Genomic DNA, 20,050 nt, shown 5'->3' with positions numbered 1-20,050 from the left:
ACCCCTTGTTCTCTTGCTCTTCTCCCCAATGTTCCGTTTCTCATGCTTTTCCTTTTGCTTAGAATGCCCCTCCCACATCTTGTCAGATCCAAATTTCATCTGACCAAATTCTATCTCAAATCCCCCCTTTACATGAAGCATTCTCTAATTCAACATCCAACTAATATTTACCAAATGCCTATTTTGTGCCAGGCACGGAGCTTTAATAAAGCCTTTGGAAATAAGAGCCTGCTTGCCTTTCCCTCTGCAGCTAAAAGCAACCTCTTTTTTCTGAAATCTCATAACAAATGGACATATTTTATGGTGCATAACAAGTTCCACATCATATTGCTGCTTTATGTTTATGTCTTATCTTCCCTGACCAGATGGATCCCCAAACTTTCTAGTACATTTGGGAGGCAGTTGATAAATGTGTGTTAAATAAATGAATAAGTGTTTTTAATCTACAAAGAATAAGATCTCCTTTTTCATCTGATTTCATGGAATATTTTGGCCATTTGCATAGATTTAATTTTAATTCTACAAGCAAATCCAATAAAAACAAGAGTTCAAGAGAAAGGCCTATTTATAAAAATAAAATACACAGATCATCCTACCAGTCTGGTGTTTAAAAAAAAAACTGATTTACCTAAAACCATAATAAAGCTATTTCTTTGTCAGGATACCCAGCCAGTAATGCACAAATATGATATTAACTGAACCAAAGGAGGTAAGGTATGTGATGATCATGGAAGACTGGCATTTTTACCTTTCCCACTTTCCTAATACCTTCCTTCACATGCTGCTTTCAGTGCGGCTCAGGAAGCTATCACAGGAAAGAAGAAGAGGGAGTAGAAATGTCCACTCAGAATGGGAAGGCCACATTCTGTTCCATTTTGGGGAATCTGAGCAAGGCACAAGTGCCATGGCCTGAAACGAGCCTCACATTTGAGAGAGAGAGAGATTTTTTCTTCTTGCTGCCATCTAAAAATTAATAGCAATAGTAGCTTACATTTAATAAATAAATATTATCTTCTAGGTACCATACTAAGTACATTATAAGCACTATGACATTTAATATTGACACAAGACCTAAGAGGTAGGTACTATTATTATTCCCATTTATAGTTGATGAAAGAGAGGCTTAGTGAAGCTAAGCCATTTTCCCAGTCACACAGCAAGTGGACAAACCAGAATAAACACCTCATTCTAGAGCCTTCACTCTTTTTTGTTGTTATTTTGTTTCCAGTTTTCCTATTTTTATTTTGTAAAACACATTTCACTTTCCTATACAGTTATTGTGTTTACATCTTTACATAACAATTTATTATATTTTCTAATAGCAACTAAGTCTATAATATTCTTTTTCAGTGCAATTTTATTGAGATATAGTCACACATCATATAATCCATCCAAAGAATACAATCAATGGCTCACAGTATCATCATATAGTTGTGCATTCATTGCCACAATCAATTTTAGAACATTTTCATTACTCCAAAATAAAGAAAAAAAACATAAAAATAAAAAAGAACATACAAAACATCCCATACCCTTTATCTCCCCCATTATATATATATTTTTTGTTATTTTATTACTCATCCAGGCAGTGTCAGTCACAAGGTTTTCACAATCACACAGTCACATGATAAAAGCTATGTAGTTATACAATCATCTTCAAGAATCAAGGCTACTGGATTACAGTTCAACAGTTTCAAGTATTTTCCTCTACCTAGTCTAATACACTAAAAACTAAAAAGAGATATCTATACAATGCATAAGAATAACCTCCAGAATGACTTCTCGACTCCATTTGAAATCTCTCAGCCACTGAAACTATTTTGTTTCACTTCTCTTCCCCCCTTTGGTCAAGAAGCTTTCTCAATCCCGTGACGCCAGGGCCAGGCTCATCCCCGGGAGTCATGTCCCACATTGCCAGGGAGACTTAACCCCTGGGAGTAAGATCCCACATAGAGGGGAGGGCAGTGAGTTTACCTGCCAAGTTGGCTTAGCTAGAGAGAGAAAGGCCACATCTGAGCAACAAAGAGGTACTCAGGGGGAGATTCTTAGGCACAATTATAAGCAGAGCCTTCACTCTTTACCACTAATGCTTTACTGTTGTCACATTGACCACCCAGAGTGAGATCATTCAGGCCAGCATTCATCCTCTATAAAAGGAAGAATCAGCTTAGTCATCCATGAATCTTTGAATAAATGGTTTGGTGACTTTCACTAATGCTAATTATTTCACCCCTAAGGAAGCAAATGAGGCAGGAAATAAATTCTATTGGGATATCAAAAAGAAAATCACCTTGTCTAAGATTGTCTTCTGTCTAATGTTTATGGATATTCTTTCAGATACTTTAGTACTTCCAGGACTTTGAACTAGATTACTTATGTTCTAGTCACTTCTCTGCTAACTAGTGTTGTAACTTTGGACAAAGATGTTTCCCATTCTGCAGCTCAGTTTTTTAGAATAGGTGACAATGAAACAAGGCAGTTAGTATAGAGGTATGGCCTTAGAAAACTTATATAATCTCTCTGAACGTCAATTTTCTCATCAGTAAAATGGGGACAACCATAAGACTTACTTCATTGAGTTGTAGGAAAGTAAAATAAGTTAATTAATGCATGTAAAGTATTAGCCAAGTGCCTGGTGCACTGTAAGTGTTCAGTAAAGAGAACCTGCTACTATCATGGTATTATTATCAAGATTCTATACGTAAGAGAAATAGAAACATTTGTCCATGTAAAGACTTGTAATAGCCAAAAATTGGAAATAGCTCAGAGGTCCTTCATGAGTAAATGGTTAAACAAACTGTGATACATCCACACAGTGAATATTACTCAGCAATAAAAAGGAACAAACTACTGATGCACAAACAACTTGCTTGAATCTTAAGAGAATTATGCTGAGTGAAAAAAGCCAATCCCAAAAAGTTATATATTATTCCATTTACATGAAATGTCCAAAAATGCAAATCTATAAAGGCAGAATCCAGATTAGTGATTGCCTAGGACTAGGGCTAGGGGATGGGCAGTGGGGATTGACTGTAACTGGGTATGAGGTACCTTACCGGGTGGGGTGATGGAAGTATTCTAAAACTGGATTGTGGTGATGGCACAAGAGTATAAATTTGCTAGAACTCATAGAACTGTACACTTAAAAATGGATGAACTCTCTATATATAGATCAAACCTTAATAAAACTGTTTTTAAAAGATTTTATATTTAAAAACTGGACGTGTACAATTTTATTCTGCCAGACTGCCATAAGCACCGATTACGTGAAACAGTTTTCAATTTTTCACTTACCGAAGGATGGGCTGCTATGTATCCGTGTGCACTTTTATCTGAAAAGTGATGATAAAGAAGTCAGCTTTTTTTTTTTCATAAAGGCTGCCTCATTTAGAAACCACACTAAAACAAAAGAAAACAAAAAGCTGGATGCCTTTGACCAGAAGGGAGTTCTCAAATCAGTATTAAAGAGATATGCTGACAAATTACATAGTTCTTATTTTCTTAAAATCACTCACACCATTATGTCCTCAGTCTATTCTCACCAAATCATTTTATGGACTTTAAGAAGGCCCTAAGTGAATTTCATCTATATGGAGGAATATCAAGATTACCTACTTCTGATTGGTATGATTCTACATATCTATATCTAGTATTCCTCTCTCCACATCTTATCTCCCTCTCACTCCCTCTCTCTCCCCCTTTGCCTCCCCTCCCTCCTCCCTCCTACCCTCACTACCTCCTTCCCTCCCTTGATATCTCCTTCTCTCCCTCCTTCCCATCCTCCTTTCCTCCCTCCAGTGTCCTTCCCCTTCTATCATAATAGCTTCAACACAAGAGCATTCAGAAAACATAGTGAGTTTCACCAAGCTCAGTATAGTGCAATAACTCAGATACTGTTGAGTTGTAAAATCAGTTGTCTGGATTTCATCTTTGTAAGTCAGGAGAGAAGGGTTAAACAGCAGTGGTGACTTGGAGTAAAGAACAAACTCAGAGAATCCAAAGGGTATTAATGGTATACTGAAATGATCTCTTTTTTTTTTTTTTTAAACAAAATTCACATTTTATTTAGATTGAATTAAACTGTACAAAATTGATTTTCTTCACCAAAAATAATAGCAATATTTTCTGTATTATTCCTAGATAAACCACAAAACACTTATTTTTGTAGGCTTTCCAGGTTCTGCTGATAATCAAGATGAGGCAGTAGACATAGTCATGGAAATAGACAGAAGAAATCAGACAAATCAGCGGTCAGTATCCATGGCCTCTGATTCTATCTTGACCATGAAACAGAAAATGTTCAACACATACCTGCTAAACAGCTTATGAAAGCATGGGCTCAATAAAGGAATGTAAACAGCAATAACCAGATGTAGAAAAAGGCATTCGAACTGTAACTTGTTCCTTTAGGTTCATTTGATAAAGACAAAATCTATGCTGAAATCCTTGCTTGGCGAGCTCAGTTTCTCTCACTCTCTGGTAATTCCCTTAACTGTCCAATATAAATTTTAACAACATACTTTAAAGTCTTTCTAGTTAAAGGTCAATAGTGAACCTCATTGTAACACTTTACAAAATGCATTCCTTCCTTCCATACCTCGTCAAAATTTATTTCTTCAAAGTACTGATAACTGGACTGGTAACTTGACAATTGGAGCCACAGTGATGATTAATGTCGTGTCTAAAATGACTTAACTAAAATAATTCCAGAGTGCCACTAATGGAGAGCACGCAGAAATGAAACGTGGCACTTTCAATGCTACCTTCTGCAAGAACAGACAGGTCTTCAAAGCATGAGAGTTCAAATGGGGGCCCTTTAAATAGGTGGATTATTAATAACAAATGTATTCAATGGGAGACCTATAGGCAAAGATAGTCAGTGATTAAGCAGCCTACATACACCTCACAGCTCTTCCTCCAAATATAAGAGAAAACCTATTTTAAAAGTCTCAAGTATTTTCAATGGTTTCTGAATTACCTGTGGGAAGCTCTGACTTAGTTGTATAGAGTTTGATATATGTGTCCACCATCAAATCCAGATCATGTTTTATATCAAAATTTATGTTAAGCAAAGCCAAGTTACTTGACCTTTGGTCTGTCAAAGTGTTCCTCAGGTATGCTTTGAGACGCTTTCGTCCATTTTCATAGCGTTCATTCTCAACCTTCATCACAGGAAGAATGCATAAGACCTTCAACAAAGCATAAACATTAGGAAAAAACTTGATGTCAGGCAGATGGAGGGCTTCATAAATGGTGGATGGAAGCTCTATATCTTTCCCTCTGTGTTTCCACTTGATTCTCCAACAATGAAGCTCGGCTGAGAGTGTGTCAGGATTGGGTAAGTCACTTCTGTACATGTCAGCATGGTGTTCCTCCGACGTATTGAATTTGAGCTGTCCCATGACAGAGGGTACCAGAGATAAGCATTTAAGAGCTTTGAGGTGCTGTTCTGAGAATATATCTTTAAGTTCCTGAATAATGTGCTCCACTGTTGGAACACTTAGGGTTTCTTTATAGTAACTCTCAGAGGTTAACTGAGACTCCAGGTTACCTTGCTGAGCTCTGCGGAATTTGCCAGGGAGTTTCATGTGAATATCAAGTTTGGTTGCCAAATTTGTGGCTTCCTCAAACCAAAATTCATGATAAACTTCAATGTTTTCCATCACTTCATTTAGTGAATGTAGCACTGCAGTCAAGCTGCTGGCTGCAAAGAAGACATCAGAGGTTTGCCCCTGGAGATTTTTCCCAAAGGCTCTTGTAAAAGATAGGACATTCTTAAGAACAACAATGGTAACAATGAAATCAAAATCTGTTACTGCACTACAGAGTACAAATGCTCGGCCAGCTATGCAGTTATTCCATCTAATATTTGTGTCACTATTTATACCATCTAAACATAAAACAAGTGCTTGCAGGAGCTCCACTAAAATTTCAAAAGCATCATGCCTTCCTGTCCATTGAGAATGGCAAATTTCCTTCAGTTCATTACCCCTTTCTTCATTACTCTGAAAAAGGACTGAAATTACACGGTCAAGTTCTAAAAGTAGTTGTGGTGATCGATGGAAAAAAGAAGAAACTTCCTCAATCGTTCCCAATGCAACAGATACTCCCGTAACAGGCACCGATTTTGCTAACCACATATTTAAGGCACAGGAAGAGCAGAGTGTATAGATAGCTTGGGGATATTTCTCTAGAAGTCTCGAAGCAACAACTTTCATCTTGGAAGAAAATCCACTGGACACAATGTAAGCCTGTCCACGACAGTACTCCATGTTTAGCCCCCACTTCTCAGTTATTGTAGTGTGAAATTTCACAGCCAAAATTTCTGCATCAGCTTCATAAGGCAGGAAGCCCACAAATTCCTCTCTCAGGTTATGTGATTCATCCACAAACCTCACCAACACTGGCAGGTGCTCTTCCCCTGCTATGTCCACCACATCATCAGTGATAATGGAAAAGAAGTGTGAGTCTCTCACTTCCCTGAGAGTTTCCTCCCGAATGCAGCTCTCACATATCTCTAGCATCTGTTTCTGCTGTGTTTTCGAACAGAACAACGTGTTAACTGCTGTTGTCTCAAAGCGCTTTCTCAGAACCTCTTCACCAGAATTTATTCGGCACTCCAGCAATGCTTGAAAGTTATCAGGTGTAAAGAGACCTTCTGGGAGTTCACCAGCCTCATGCCCATCCAAAGGTATGTTTTGTTTTCCCATAAGAATCAAAATTTCAAATAAAGATTTTAGGTATTCTTTGTTTTCCTTTTCTTCAAGGGTTAAAGGTAAAATATCTTCATCCTGTTCTTCACCCCCTTCTTCTATATTTGGGTTCTGAGCACTGCTGTTGTTTGTTTCTTTATGTTTTTGTTCCTGTTCAGAAGTTTCATCAATTTTTTTCTGTTTCAGTGTCCTGATTTCATCTTCACTCAATTCTTTTATTCGTTTTCTGTGTCTACTATGTGGATTGTTCAAATGACTGGTAAGATCAAATATTGTTGGTATAGCATTATCTCGAAGAACTGTCCTATAAGGACTAGTTCTACAGATCATAGAGGTCTCAAAGTGTTTGGCACATAACCGATAATGTTTATTTAGCTGATCAGGTGTTTTATCTTCTAAGTCTGCTCTCCTACAATTCTCCACCCACTTCTGGCATCTGGCCGGGTCCCGCGGAAACCTGAAGAAGGCCAGGTCGGACTGCGTGCTCTTCCGCGTGCAGTTGGGGGCAGCGCAGAAGTTCGGCATTGTCGCCCACCCGCCGGCCGGCCCAGTCCTCCCCTCCCCGCCTCCTCAGGGCAGCCCGCCAGCCCGTCGGGGCCGGGGAGGGGAGCCAGGCCGGCTGGCCGGCTCGGCAAGGCCGACGCGCCGAGGGGAGGGGCCTGAAATGATCTCTTGAAATCTTTTCAGTTCTGATTGCCTGATTCTACAATGAACTTAGAACGCAGCTCTTGATCCTCTGTCTTAAGCATTGTTTGACGTGCCACCGAGTTCTCTTAGGCATTTTATACCACGTAGAAGACTAAATATCAAAATCAAAGCTGTCCTGATGGCTTTTTGTTTTAGATTTCAATGTTGGATAGCAATCTTCTCATTTAAAAAAGTCTCATTTAGCATGTGAACTGCCATATGCCCTCAAGTTTGGGCTTTGATATTTGATATGACCAAATAAGACATTCCTTCACCCTTTGCCTTCAATGTATATGCTTACAACCTTCTTAGACTCTTCAAGCCTGTTCTATACTAAATCCAATGCCAGGGCATAGATACACATTTATAGCTAGGGCACTAAGACAGTATTCCCTTTTTCCTTTAGATGGTAAATAAAAAATTGTTCTAGAGAAGCAAACCAGATCATTCTTCTCAAAATGCAAAAGTATTGTTTGGCATAAATTTTTCAGTTGCTCACAGTGCAAATTTGAACATCAAAGCTCTAAATAAAGGTTGGTCTATATGCCAGCAAATGAAGTTGAGATTTGGCAGTTACGTGGTTAATTTGATCTCTATAGATAGCAAGACAGGTTTCTTTAGTGATTGTGATTTTGGGGGTTTGATTAAAATAACCTGACAACCACAAGATTTGTGCCGTGTCATCATGGTGCAAATCAGTGAACTTAAGGGTAAAATAAATCTCAAGAGATCCATGGTTTGCTCCATACAACTCCTATTTCAGGAACACATCACAAAGCTTGATCCTAAGTGACTGAATGTCTACATGCCAGCAAAGAAACAAAACAACAAATGTGATTTTTGATTCAAACTGACAACTACTGCTTTGCTGAACCATTTTCTTTTTTTGGTTCTACAAATCTCCTGAGTAATATAAATCTCTTAACATCAACCTCAACTTCCAACTCATCTTTTAGCTGTTTGGAGAAGGAATTGGAACTGACTCCAAATGCCCTATAGGAGTTGTGTTTTAATAATGAAGCTCTGAGATTGGAATTACTTCTTTACCTTTTAATATCCTAAACAACTTCTTACCTCCCGATGTAAAACTCATGTATTTCTGGTTGTTGACTGTTTCTTTGGAATCATAGAATTTGAGAACATCAAGAACAGCTTGGGGGTTCTTCTTCTGTTCCAGTTTTGTTATGTTAGAAGTTTGGAGTAATCGTGCCCATTGCTCAGGAATTCCCTGTGGACAACCAAAGGGAAAGAATGGCAGCTCAGAACATTTAGCAGTGGCATTTTCATATTCCAGTATAGTTCTTCACCAAGAAGCCCATGCTACCTGTAGGATTATACTTGGGAAACCGAAGTTACACTCTAGATTTAAAGTTAGTAACTTAATAATGCAATCATTCTCTTCTCTAATTAAAACACATAGGTAAAACTAGGATCCAACTTAAAAAGGGTGGGTGGGAGTATGACTGTGATAGAAAAAAAAAGCGCATGAAAATCACCTCCATATTGACTCTGCTCATCCATGAAATGATGTTTACGGCTTAGCTTATTTTTTCTGGTGACTCAGGGCAGACATAGCAAGACTTCTCTAAATTTATGCACAGTATAGTATAGTGCAGATCAATGGATTTTATATGACTAGAATAACAGAAGCTGTTTCTGGGCATGTTATAATCAGAATATCTTTTGGAATAAGAGAAAAGCCTCACCCTTGGTCAGTTTATATTTTGTGATTACAAAATGTAATTTTGGGGGATATGGAGCTTTAATATAAAGGGGGATTGGGAGGAGACAAAAATAGAAGTGTGGAAGAGCATTAACCACTGAGATGCTAAATAACACATTAATGCTGCTTTGGGCATTTTCCCTGCAGCTTTCTCCAGGTCATGCCCTCCTTCTCATCTCCTCCTCTCTCCCTTCCCTCCTCCCCACTTTGTTCATTGGCCATATAGAACCTGGGGATTGTGAAAACCATGCCAGAGCCTTGTGAGAATTTGCAGTAATCTAAAGCATTTAGAGCAGAGAGGAGGGAATATTTGGAAATCTAACCAAGGAGGAGAGTTACAAAAATTACACAGAGAGGTTAGTTTTGCATTGAGCATTGAGCATTCTTTCCTACACATTCAGCCTACAGATGTCCCATCTCATATTTATCCAACCTCCAAGAGCAACTTGGAGACAGAAACAGACACACTATGCCTGAAGTGCATCTAGACATAATTTATGTGGCTTTGTCCTATGAAGTCTCGGCAAAACAATGTGTGACGTGGGCCTCCAGAGTTTGGGAATGACAACAAAAAAGTGAGATAAGCCAAGCAACAACTCTACTGCACACACATGAACCTGCTGCTGCAGTGCTATGACATCTCAAAGAAGCACTTTGATGCAAGCTTCTTTTGGGCCTGTGACGCACCTCTGGGAGCTTCCCTGGGCACATCTGTGAGCCATAGAGATCTGGCTGTAATGGACGTAAATAAAGAAAGAAAAGAAAGTTAAAACAGAATGTGGGACAACTTAGAAGGTGGGAAGGAGATGAAACCAATGGGACTGAATGGGGGTGGGGAATCCCTTCTAAAGTTGGGCGGTTATGAAATAGGGAGGTATTAAACTAAATCAGGGGCAGGACAGGCTACAGCACAAGAGAATTAAGAAAACAGAAAACAACAATGTTCCAAAGTTTGGATGTATAATTCCACGTTTGGCCAGATGCTTCTTCCATAAATATACAATAATAGTAATGACTATTAAAAGACTGGAGAAATTACTAAAAGGCAGAAACATGAATTTGGAGGGAAGAAGGATGGCATCATGAAAAGCTTCAACAATAATTTGTAAGTTGTTTTTATAACTAAGTGATCACAGGTAGCCAATGGCCATGTGATGAACTTACAAATTTCAGTTCCCAATTCTGGTTAACCAAATCCAGTTTCTCATTTAAAATGTCTGTGTGGCTAAAATTCAAAGGATGGCTATATGGCAATGCTGTATTTAACATTGTTTCTGATTGATATGATTCTTCTGTACTTTGTATCTAAAGTCATGGCTGGCTTAGAGAAAACTAGATTAAGGATGTTCCTACACAGCCAGACTCCATGTTTGGGTTTCTTAGGCATTTAGACAGGGAAAAGGGAAACCATTTCATTTCAAACCATACGTGAATAATTTCCATTTTAATGCTGCCATTTCCAAGTCCCACTTCCCATAATATAAGATATAAGGTAACAGCTTTGTCTAAAGATATATCTCCAGTGCTACAGAAACATGCTTTGACCCAACTGGTTTGATTTGGGAGATAGGTCTTGATTCCTGACATTTGGGGTTACTCCAAGCACAGTGAAACGACATTTTTACATGCATTCATTAAGCAGTTTGATGCTAAAGCCTTAAGCCAAAAATTTGAACTCAGGAGCCCATGCATGATCCCAGTTCTGATTCTAAGTGCAATTAATAGCATTTGGTTAATACTGTCATGGCCAAAGGGGTTATTAAATGTTACAAAATCAGGTATGCATTGCACATAACCACTAGAGCAGACGTCATTGGCATGATCACTACCATAATTATTAGGATATTTGCAGTTATACGTTCCCATGGCTCTTCTAAACTTTTGTGATAAATAAATACTAGTGTGATCACCAGACAGCAGGAAAAAATGCTGTCAATTGCAGAAAGTCCTTCCAGACAACTATACTTACCACATGACTACATTACTGACATAATTTCTTTTATCATTTTTAAGTTGAAACAAACCATTTAATCAATGAAACCTGACACTTAAATTTGGATATTTGCCAGAAAGGCACATAATCAGAAAGCCATCTTGTTACTTCAAACTGAGGTAGACAAATCCCAAAAGTTAGATAGCTAAAGGAGATCTAGGATTTTGAGCATCAGAAGCAGGAGCACATATCAATGCCTGACCATAAATACAATAACAACTAGCTATACATTAAGCTGGGGATTGTCCAGTGTAGCCCAGGAGAATGGCAGCAAGATATAACAGGCCAAGCATTTATCTTATCATAAGAAATGATAATTTATATCACTCATACCATTTTTCCCTCTGATTGACTTGAAGCGACCGTCACAGGTCTAGAGGTCTGGAAAGGGGAGTTCTGAAGTATTTGGGACAAAAATGGTAATATAAAGGATAAGGACTTGTAATAATTTAATAACAAAAATCTCGCCTCCCAACCTAATTTAGCTTCAGGGCCCAAATGTATGATCATATGTACCAGGTTATATGGGCCAAACAGCTATAGGATAATCAACGAATAACACACCAAAACAGTGACCAAAATATTCCAAATAACAGGACCTTGTAAGACAACTGGATGAGACAGTTCAACAAATTGCTCAAAATTAAACCTCAACAACTATAATAATAAAAATTAGTAACATGAACCATCCCGTTCACACACACACTGAATTAGCGGTACTACGACAATTAGGATCCAGCTCTCAATCCCACCTATAAAATGATTTTTAAAGTCTTATTATCATTTGGTATTTTAAAAGTTAATAATCATAATAATATGGTAAATATAAGTCAGAGGTTAAAAAAGTAAAAAAGGCAGAATTTGACCTCATAACAAAAGATCTTCAGAATGACAATAGAGTACTTTTATTTCCAAATTTAGACTCTATCTTCCCATGTATTCAATGGCTTTCTAGCAACAGACTGCATCCAAACATCTGTTTTATTTCAGATCAGTTTTGTAGGGAAGAAGGCTTTTTTTTTTTTGGTTTGGTTTGGTTTAGTCGTATTAGACTGTTTTCATGAAACTGGAAAGGCTGTCCCAACACACATCCCACCCCACACCCCTCTGATTAGTTCTTTGGGTTCTAATTGACAGCACAGTGAAAATGGCTGGTGCTTCAATCAGCAAGATGGTGGCATTTTCCTTCATTTCCATTCAGAACTCAGAAAAGAACAAAGAAAGAGCAAAAGATAGATTGTATCTTAAGACATCTAGTAAGTTGGAAATAGTGGAAAGAATAAAAAATGGATAAGGAACCAGAAGGTCACATGAGAACAGTAGAGGAGAAAACTTTCATGCCTGCAAACAAAAAGGAAGATAAAAGGAGGAAAATATGGAATTGACAACAAGAAGACATAAAAGAAGTTTAAATAGAAGGGAAGCACAGAAAAAATAAAAAGGTCAAAACTGGAAAGATAAAGTTCTTAAAATAAAAAAAGGAAGAGTTATTAGACAAGCTTTTCTAAACTCTAAGTGCTTTAACTGTTTCAAAAGCCAGGAAAGACAGTTATAATTTCTTCATTTATGATTTTAAAAAAATCTAAAATTGTTTTGATTACAAAAGTTATTTTTTTTTCTGGTGGTGATGATTGTGGTAGTAGAGGTGGGGCTATAATTTCTAAGTATAGCTAAGAGCAGATTCTCAAAATATAGTAGAGAAAAGAGGCTGGGCTCAAACTCAAGGCCCTTTGAACAATGTCTCTGACTCCAAGGATGAAACTGGTTAAATTCTACCAGAATCTCAACTTTATCAATATCAGTCTGTTTTCTACTGAGAACACAGAAAGAATCAACTCATACTGCTTTACAAAGCCAAGATATTTACTCAGTTTCCATTTCATTCTCATATTGCTTATTTCCGAAATTGGGAAAAAATGGTAATTTGTCAATTTGGTGATATGGTTTACTTCTGCAAATCAAATTAATTTGTTTCTTTTTTAACACAATCATATGACACAGTCAATTCATTAACGATCAATAATGAAATAGGAAATTCAACTATTTAATATCTACATTTCTCTCTTGTTTAACAACCCAAGTATTGATGGTAATGATTCTATCAAGGATTTTTTTTTCTTTCTGAATGCACACAGAATTACTTATTATTTCAGAAACACACATTTTGATTGAGTTCCTTACTAGTATGAGAAAAGGTAGTTGGTCTTCCTGGGGACATGTTTCTAGCCACGTCTTTTCCTTTACCCATCTAAAAAAAGGTGCAAGATCTTATAAAAATAAAAGTATAATGTTATAGATCTGAGATCTTGTGCTATTTGAATGCTATAAATATCCAAACAAAGCTTGGGTCTATAGCTTAGGTCTGTCCAGAGAATTCATATTAGTATTTATTGTGGAGATATATATACATATCCACTAAAGCATACACAATGTAACTATCAGTATTTCTTCCCAAAATATAGGGATTGTTGTTTTGAATGTCTACAAAATATACTTGCTAATAATCCTAAAACTAAGTTATATATTCTTGAAATAAAAGGAAAGAACAGGTAAATTTTGCAGAAATTTTTAGTTAATTGCTGATCTGGGTAACCAGGTTTCATTGTAAAGCCTGAATTATTCAGATTGATTGTTCTCACTGGCCACGTTGAGTAGATGATTCTCTAATTCATTTCAAATGATAAAGAACAGGCTTAGACAGGCATTCTCTACCAGGACTACATTTCCTGTGCAGTGATAACTCAGTATTTTCAACCACTTTGAAGACTGGTTATATAGCAACCAGACATTCTCGTTAAGATGGACAAAATAATTTTGCCAATGTTGTTGCCAACTTCTATTTCCATCTGTAATTGTCTAGGCAAAGTTCATCTTACTTGAAATCATCAAAACATCAAATCTAAAGTTTTGGGACATGACAATTGTTGCTTACAACCTATTTTCACCAAGGAATTTTTTTTTCATGGCTTACAAAAGCAAAATAAGAAGCTTACTTACAGTGAACTCCCCGGTGACTGCGTCAAAACCCACATGAATCGTGTGCTCAAAGTCTGAAGGAAGAGAGATCTCTGGGCGCTCTTTCTCTTTCTTCTTATTGGCTAAGGGCAAAATGTTAATATGTATTTATTTGGGGTATAGTTTTGTCATCCATAAATTGCACAATTAGGTGCATCAAAAAATTAAAAAGTTGAATGACAATTTTGACACAATTTTAACAATACTTAACTCCAGAAATTCTAATTGCCTTTGAATAAGTGGGTGATAATCTGAAAATTATGCTATGTCCAAATTATTAAAAAAATTTACAAAATCCAATTCAAACAAAACCTTCGGTGAAACTGATTTATATCCTTTACCAGTCTATACCAGTAACCAACTGGTATCTGGGTATATTATGCTTAAATGGCTTTGTTGGATCAAATGCTGCTTACCAAAAAAAAATTCATCATACTCAAGTCAATCTATGGCTTACTATTAAAAAGAAAGAATAGAAAAGAGCTTAAGCTATCTTCAAAAATATTATGAACTGATTTCATTTTTAATATAGCTAAACATAAATTAGCTAGAACTTGGTTAATTTACTTGCTTACATTATGAAGCATATCTTAATAGATTCTTGCTCTTTTCGACAAGGATACTCTTGCAAATAAATAACTTTACAAATCTTTCCTTAACATTAAAAATATTCTTAATAATTTTCTACCTAGAACAGATTTGTAACTAGCTAAAAATTGCTGCTTTTTCCTGAATTAATTTTATTTAGTTTTAAGAAACCTGAAACCAGTTCAACCAGTTCCTTGGTTTGGTCTTTCTAGTTTGTAGCTATTTTCCCATGTCCCTATTATATTCTGTCATATTGGCCATTCAAAATCATTGTCCTTCTCAAGTAACAGATTTTTCATAGAAACACAGTTATGAATAAAAGTATCAACACTGAATAAATAAAAAGCCTTTAAAGGTATCATCACTGATGAAATTAAGTTGGTAACTATAATAAAATTAGTCTATCTGTAAATAGATCCAAAGAGGAAGTTACTGTGGGAACATTCAAAAATGACATATACATAGCAGGTATCTCTGATAAGGCTGCATTTTGTATGCAAAAAATAATACTCACTCTCCCTATACTGGGGCAAGTCAGCTTGAACTAGGTTCACCCAGTTGAAACCAATCAATTTCAGCATTGCAAGGGTGGCCAATTTAAACACTCTGGTTCAAATAGATTATTTCCTTGGCCTGAATTACAGACAACACTCAATTAACCATACAAGGATTACTGGTTTTGTGGGTTACCCATGATAAATTTTAAATTCAAAACCTTTCATGTTCAAATGCCATCCTTATGGCTTCTTTTTTCTTTCTACCCTCTCTCACTGCTCCCTCTCTCCAGCCAGAGGACAGAGATATAGAGCGGAAATGCAAGGATTCAAGTAATCAGAGGGATTTTACAAGATTAGTAAGTAAAGGTGGGTGGAAGGGAATGAGAGTCATTCAAAGCCTTGCTTGACCACAAACACATTTTAGGACTCATTTTGACAAAACAGATAAGGATGTATATGCCTTCTAACTTAACCTTAGCACAGATTCCATTTTTACAGTAAGCCTATTTTATTAATGAATATTATCCTAACTGAACAGTGAAGTTTAGAGTTTTCCATTAGTACGCCTGCTTCCCCTGCATGTTTGTGGACTATATCTACCATTTATACTTGTTCAACAATGATTTTTACTTGTTCATAAAGGCAAATGGAACAATCAGTCTCGAGTTTGCCTTCTGTTCTCACCACTCCACTGAAGGCGTCCTAGCCACTCCTGTAATCTTTTTCTTATTTTTCATCTTTCCTGATCTCCCATCAATGCTGGACATAGCTAACCACCTCTCTTTCAACATCCTTGACAACGTGATCTGATTCTCCTCTTCTCTCAGTGACCATTCTTTCTCAAACTGACACTGCTTCTTCCTCTTCTGTCTTTGCTGGCTGTCTTCGGTCTTCAGCAATCCTTTCTCTACACTCATTCTTCTTGAATTGCAGCCACCTCAGACACTAACTCATGCTAGATAATTCCCTAATCAGTGGTTGGCAGGGGTGAATCTGGATTTTGTAGGGCCAAATACTTTATATAATTTTAGATGCATGCTCTTTTTAAGTAAAAACAACACAAAATTATAAATTCAAAACTGCTAGAGCCCCTCCCTAGGGCCTCTGAAGAGTCCCATGCAAGTGAGGGACTCTGAAGAGAAAGTTTCATTTCCTTCATAGTAAATCCACTCCTGATAGCTGGTAACCTCTTTGGGGTCAGTGATCACTTAGAAAATCTGAATAAAGCTATGGAATTTCTGCACAAAAAAATGCACTATACACATATACTCAATTTTGTATATAATTTCAGAGGTTCATAAATCCCCTAGACTCCACGTTAAGAACCCCTACTTTAACTATGTCTCCAATCCTTATATCATGACTTGCATTCATGTCCTGTCTTGCCAGCAAATAAACTCGTAGCCTCTCTATTAGCACTGGCTGCATGTTTGTAGCATACCGAGATATGCAGATGATTGGCTGAATGTTTCCACCCTAGAAGGCCATCTGATTGCCCATCCCTTACCAGCCTAAACATGCCATTCCCTTCACTCAAGACTAAGGGTAACAGAGGCAGGAAGCCCAAACTTTCTCCTCCAGCATTCCCTATCTCAGTGAAATACCACCAGCAGCCATCCAGTTCAGAGAAGGATTAAGGCCTTTCAGAGGCTCTATGCAATAAAAAGATTAATAACCCCCCCCCCCAGTATCTAATTCAAATAAAAGCAGTACTAAAGCAAAAAAAAAAAAAAAAAAGAAGTCCAAAAATTTCTGATGTCCTTATGATGATTAATTTGAGCCCTTTTAAAGCTTTATATCCAAAATCCAAATGTTTCCATATTTGGATGCCCCTGTTTTGCTGGATGTCTTAAGTACATGCTGACTCTGTCTATTGGGTAGATCCAGCATTGATCCAGCTGCCCAAACCAGAATCCTGGGAGTCATCTTTGACTCCTACTTTATTTCTACATTAATTGGTCACCAAGTTTTCTCTATTGTATCGTCTAAACTTGTCTTGAGTTCACCTTTTTCTTTTCGTTCCCATAAACAATTATCACAGTCTGAGGCACCAGCATTTCTCACCTGGTCTCACTGCCTCCAAGTTTGCCCCTTTTGATTCTTTTCTCTATTCTGTAGCCAGAGTGATCTTTTGAAAAGCACAAATCTGAGCACATTCCTGCCCATGTTTAAAATGCTTAAATGGCTCCCCATTACCCATATGTTAAAAGTTCATGCTCCTTAGCATGATATCCAAGGGTCTGTGTGATCTGCCTCCAGTTGTCCTCTATCCTCTATTCTTGCCATGGCACTGTCCCATACCCATTCCATGTTCCCTGAACTGCCAGGTTGTGTCTTACCTCTAAGCTTTTGCACATGCTAGACCTAAACCTGGGAAGCCTTACTTCCCTACCGCCCCCGCCCCTTTGTGTGGAGAACTCCCATTAGTCCTTATTCTTGAAGACTCGCTGGAATTCCTCTACTTTGGCAAGGCTTTTCCTGTCTTCTCTCTGCAGACAAAGTTAAATGCTCCTCCCTTTGTAGTCCCATAGGATTACCCAGGGTATGTTCTCTGCTTAGCAATTATCAACACTGGATTGTTATTTCTTGTTTACATACATATCTCTCCAGGTATAATTTGAGACACTAGAACAGAGATCGTATCTTATTCATTCTCATGTTACCCTGCACTTGTCTTGGGTCAGCACACACAGTAACTATTCTTTATGGAGCATTCACTATGTGCAAAGCACTTCTAGGGTTGTCTCATTTAATCTGCGTAACAATCTAATGAGGTGGGCTTTATTATTATTGTACTATTATTGTCCTATAGATCAGAAAAGTAAGATTCAGAGAGTTAGTTAAGCAACATGCTGAGGGACAGCTGGCAGGTGTCAGAGCCAGGATTTGAATTCAGGTTCCAACTGTGTCTCAGAGCCTGTGCTCTTAACAACTATGCTATTTGTTACTCAGTGGCATTAAAAAATCTAAACAGACTTGAGCCCTAGCATTTGGTAAATGTTTAGTGATTGAATGGAACCTAGATGAGAACTGTTCTCTTTGTTTTTTCTTAAGAACACTAAAATGTCTGTATCTCCCCAGAAAATTCTGTGAGCATTGGTCCTCTTCATTAGACTCAGTCTAACCTGAGTCTTAGGTCAGTAAGACTTGTACTATTCAGCAGAGAACAGAAGCCTGAGTACCACTTTCTAACTGTATCACCCACATTCTACTGGAACTTGGAACAAAGGCCAGAATTGCTGATTGGACCATAAACTGCAAAAAGCATCTGGCCTTGGGTTCCTCTGAGGGTGCATGAGTTCCAGATGTAACTTCAGAGACCAGCTGGTCTCTCTGGAGTCTTTCATCCCTGCTGAATATTTTTCATGATTCCACTACCTTTAAAAAAAAGAGAAGCTCCTCTTGTCATCTATCATTTCCTATACACCCCTCCCCCAGTATTCTGTACTTCCTCTAGTGGCTAGAGCTCGGGTCATTAAAACAAATTCCCCTACACCATCAACTTCATTAAATACTCTCGACACTTCTTGCCTTTGGTTCTCAAGCATTACTGTGCATCGCTCTCACCTAGGACACTTCAAAAAAGAGAGACATGGCAAAGTCCCTTTTCCAGAGATTTGATTTAGTTAGTCTACGGTGGCCCAGGCATCTTTGTTTTTAAAGTTCCTCAAGTAATTCTTTTAGGTAGCCAGGGTTGAGAACAACAACTTTAAGCCCTGCAATTCAATGAGGGTACCACTTCCCCAGATACTTCTGATGGAAGCTGCTCATTCTTCCACATCCCAAGACTTGAGGTCGGGGGGAATGGGGAAGAGTCTCCCCCTTTTTATTCTAAATTGTTGATTTGAAATCAGTACTTCTGTACAAGCCTATAACATCTCCTCCTTTGAAGTTAGTGCCATTTAATTCTCCTGGCCATGTCCCCTTATCTATTGAGGACTTTGGCTCCCAGTCTTCCTTCCTATACTCAATGCTGCCATGATGCTGCGAATCATAAATATATAAACAGACACCTCCTTCACACTCTTTTCTTATAGATCCTTGAATTCCCTCAACTCTAATGAACTTCACCTCCGTTCCACTTCTACAATCCAGTCCCATGGTCACCCTTTATTAAATCCATGGTTCTCAACCAGGGATGCACATCAGAATAACCTGTGGCCTTTTATAAAATACCAATGTCTATGCCTTCTCATCATCTACTGTATCAGAATTTCTGGAGGTGAGACCTGGGTAAATGATTTTCGGGGGCTCAAAAGATTATTCCAATGTGCAGCCAGAGTGGAGAACCACACCTACCCCAGGCCTTTTCATTACCCAGAGTGACTTTCTTTGAAATACTCATCTGTTATCTCATTCTCTGAGCCCCGCATCCTATCCTGCTAGGATTCTAACTCTTTCAAGCACTTACTCCCATTTAACTTGTTCTTTGTTCTCAACAAGACCTTCAGTACCTGGATTCTTCCATTTCTGGGCAGTCTCTCAGCTCCCTCCTGATTCTGCTTCCTTCTTATCTAGTCCAGACTCGCTAGCCCATCACTTAAATTGCTCTCTAGCCATTGCATGGGAAACTCTCATCCTTTGATCTCCTCTTGCATTCATTCTGCAAAAACCTAACCTGACAGAATCCAAACATTCAAACTCTCCACTTCTATACTGAGGCTGTAAGAGTTGCTGGGGGAGGAAATCACACAGCAGTGCTGATCGGATGTTTACTTCTAAAGGTTTCACCCAATCAGTGGTGCTCGACAATCTTCTTCTTGCCCTTTGCCAACTTTCTTTCCATTCCCCCAATGGATATTCCAAAATTTCACTTCTTTGCTTAAAGTTTTGC

General features: G+C 37.9%; 2 protein-coding genes across 6 annotated transcripts in view; both read right to left on the bottom strand.

Annotated features, from left to right (window-relative positions):
• Positions 1 to 20,050, bottom strand: part of PAK3 (p21 (RAC1) activated kinase 3) — a 316,820-nt gene that overhangs the window by 71,796 nt on the left and 224,974 nt on the right. For 4 of the 5 annotated variants that reach the window (XM_037821668.1, XM_037821667.1, XM_037821666.1 and 1 more), the window contains 4 exons: positions 14,114 to 14,214; positions 9,811 to 9,855; positions 8,475 to 8,628; positions 3,295 to 3,332 (listed from right to left, as the gene is read on the bottom strand). In XM_037821668.1, the coding sequence (XP_037677596.1) occupies positions 3,295 to 3,332; positions 8,475 to 8,628; positions 9,811 to 9,855; positions 14,114 to 14,214 (338 nt within the window). The remainder of the gene's footprint in view (positions 1 to 3,294; positions 3,333 to 8,474; positions 8,629 to 9,810; positions 9,856 to 14,113; positions 14,215 to 20,050) is intronic. The other variant, XM_037821669.1, reaches the window with a different exon arrangement.
• Positions 4,834 to 7,238, bottom strand: LOC119522936 (52 kDa repressor of the inhibitor of the protein kinase-like). Its single transcript, XM_037821664.1, has one exon. It carries the CDS (start codon positions 7,236 to 7,238, stop codon positions 4,950 to 4,952), a length of 2,289 nt encoding a protein of 762 aa, XP_037677592.1. The 3' UTR covers positions 4,834 to 4,949.

This window comes from Choloepus didactylus, chromosome X (assembly GCF_015220235.1).
Source record: "Choloepus didactylus isolate mChoDid1 chromosome X, mChoDid1.pri, whole genome shotgun sequence".
In the NCBI taxonomy this organism is placed as follows: Eukaryota; Metazoa; Chordata; class Mammalia; order Pilosa; family Megalonychidae; genus Choloepus; species Choloepus didactylus.
The sequence above is the reverse complement of the archived record's forward strand: the minus strand, read 5'-3'. Positions and strand labels throughout refer to the sequence as shown.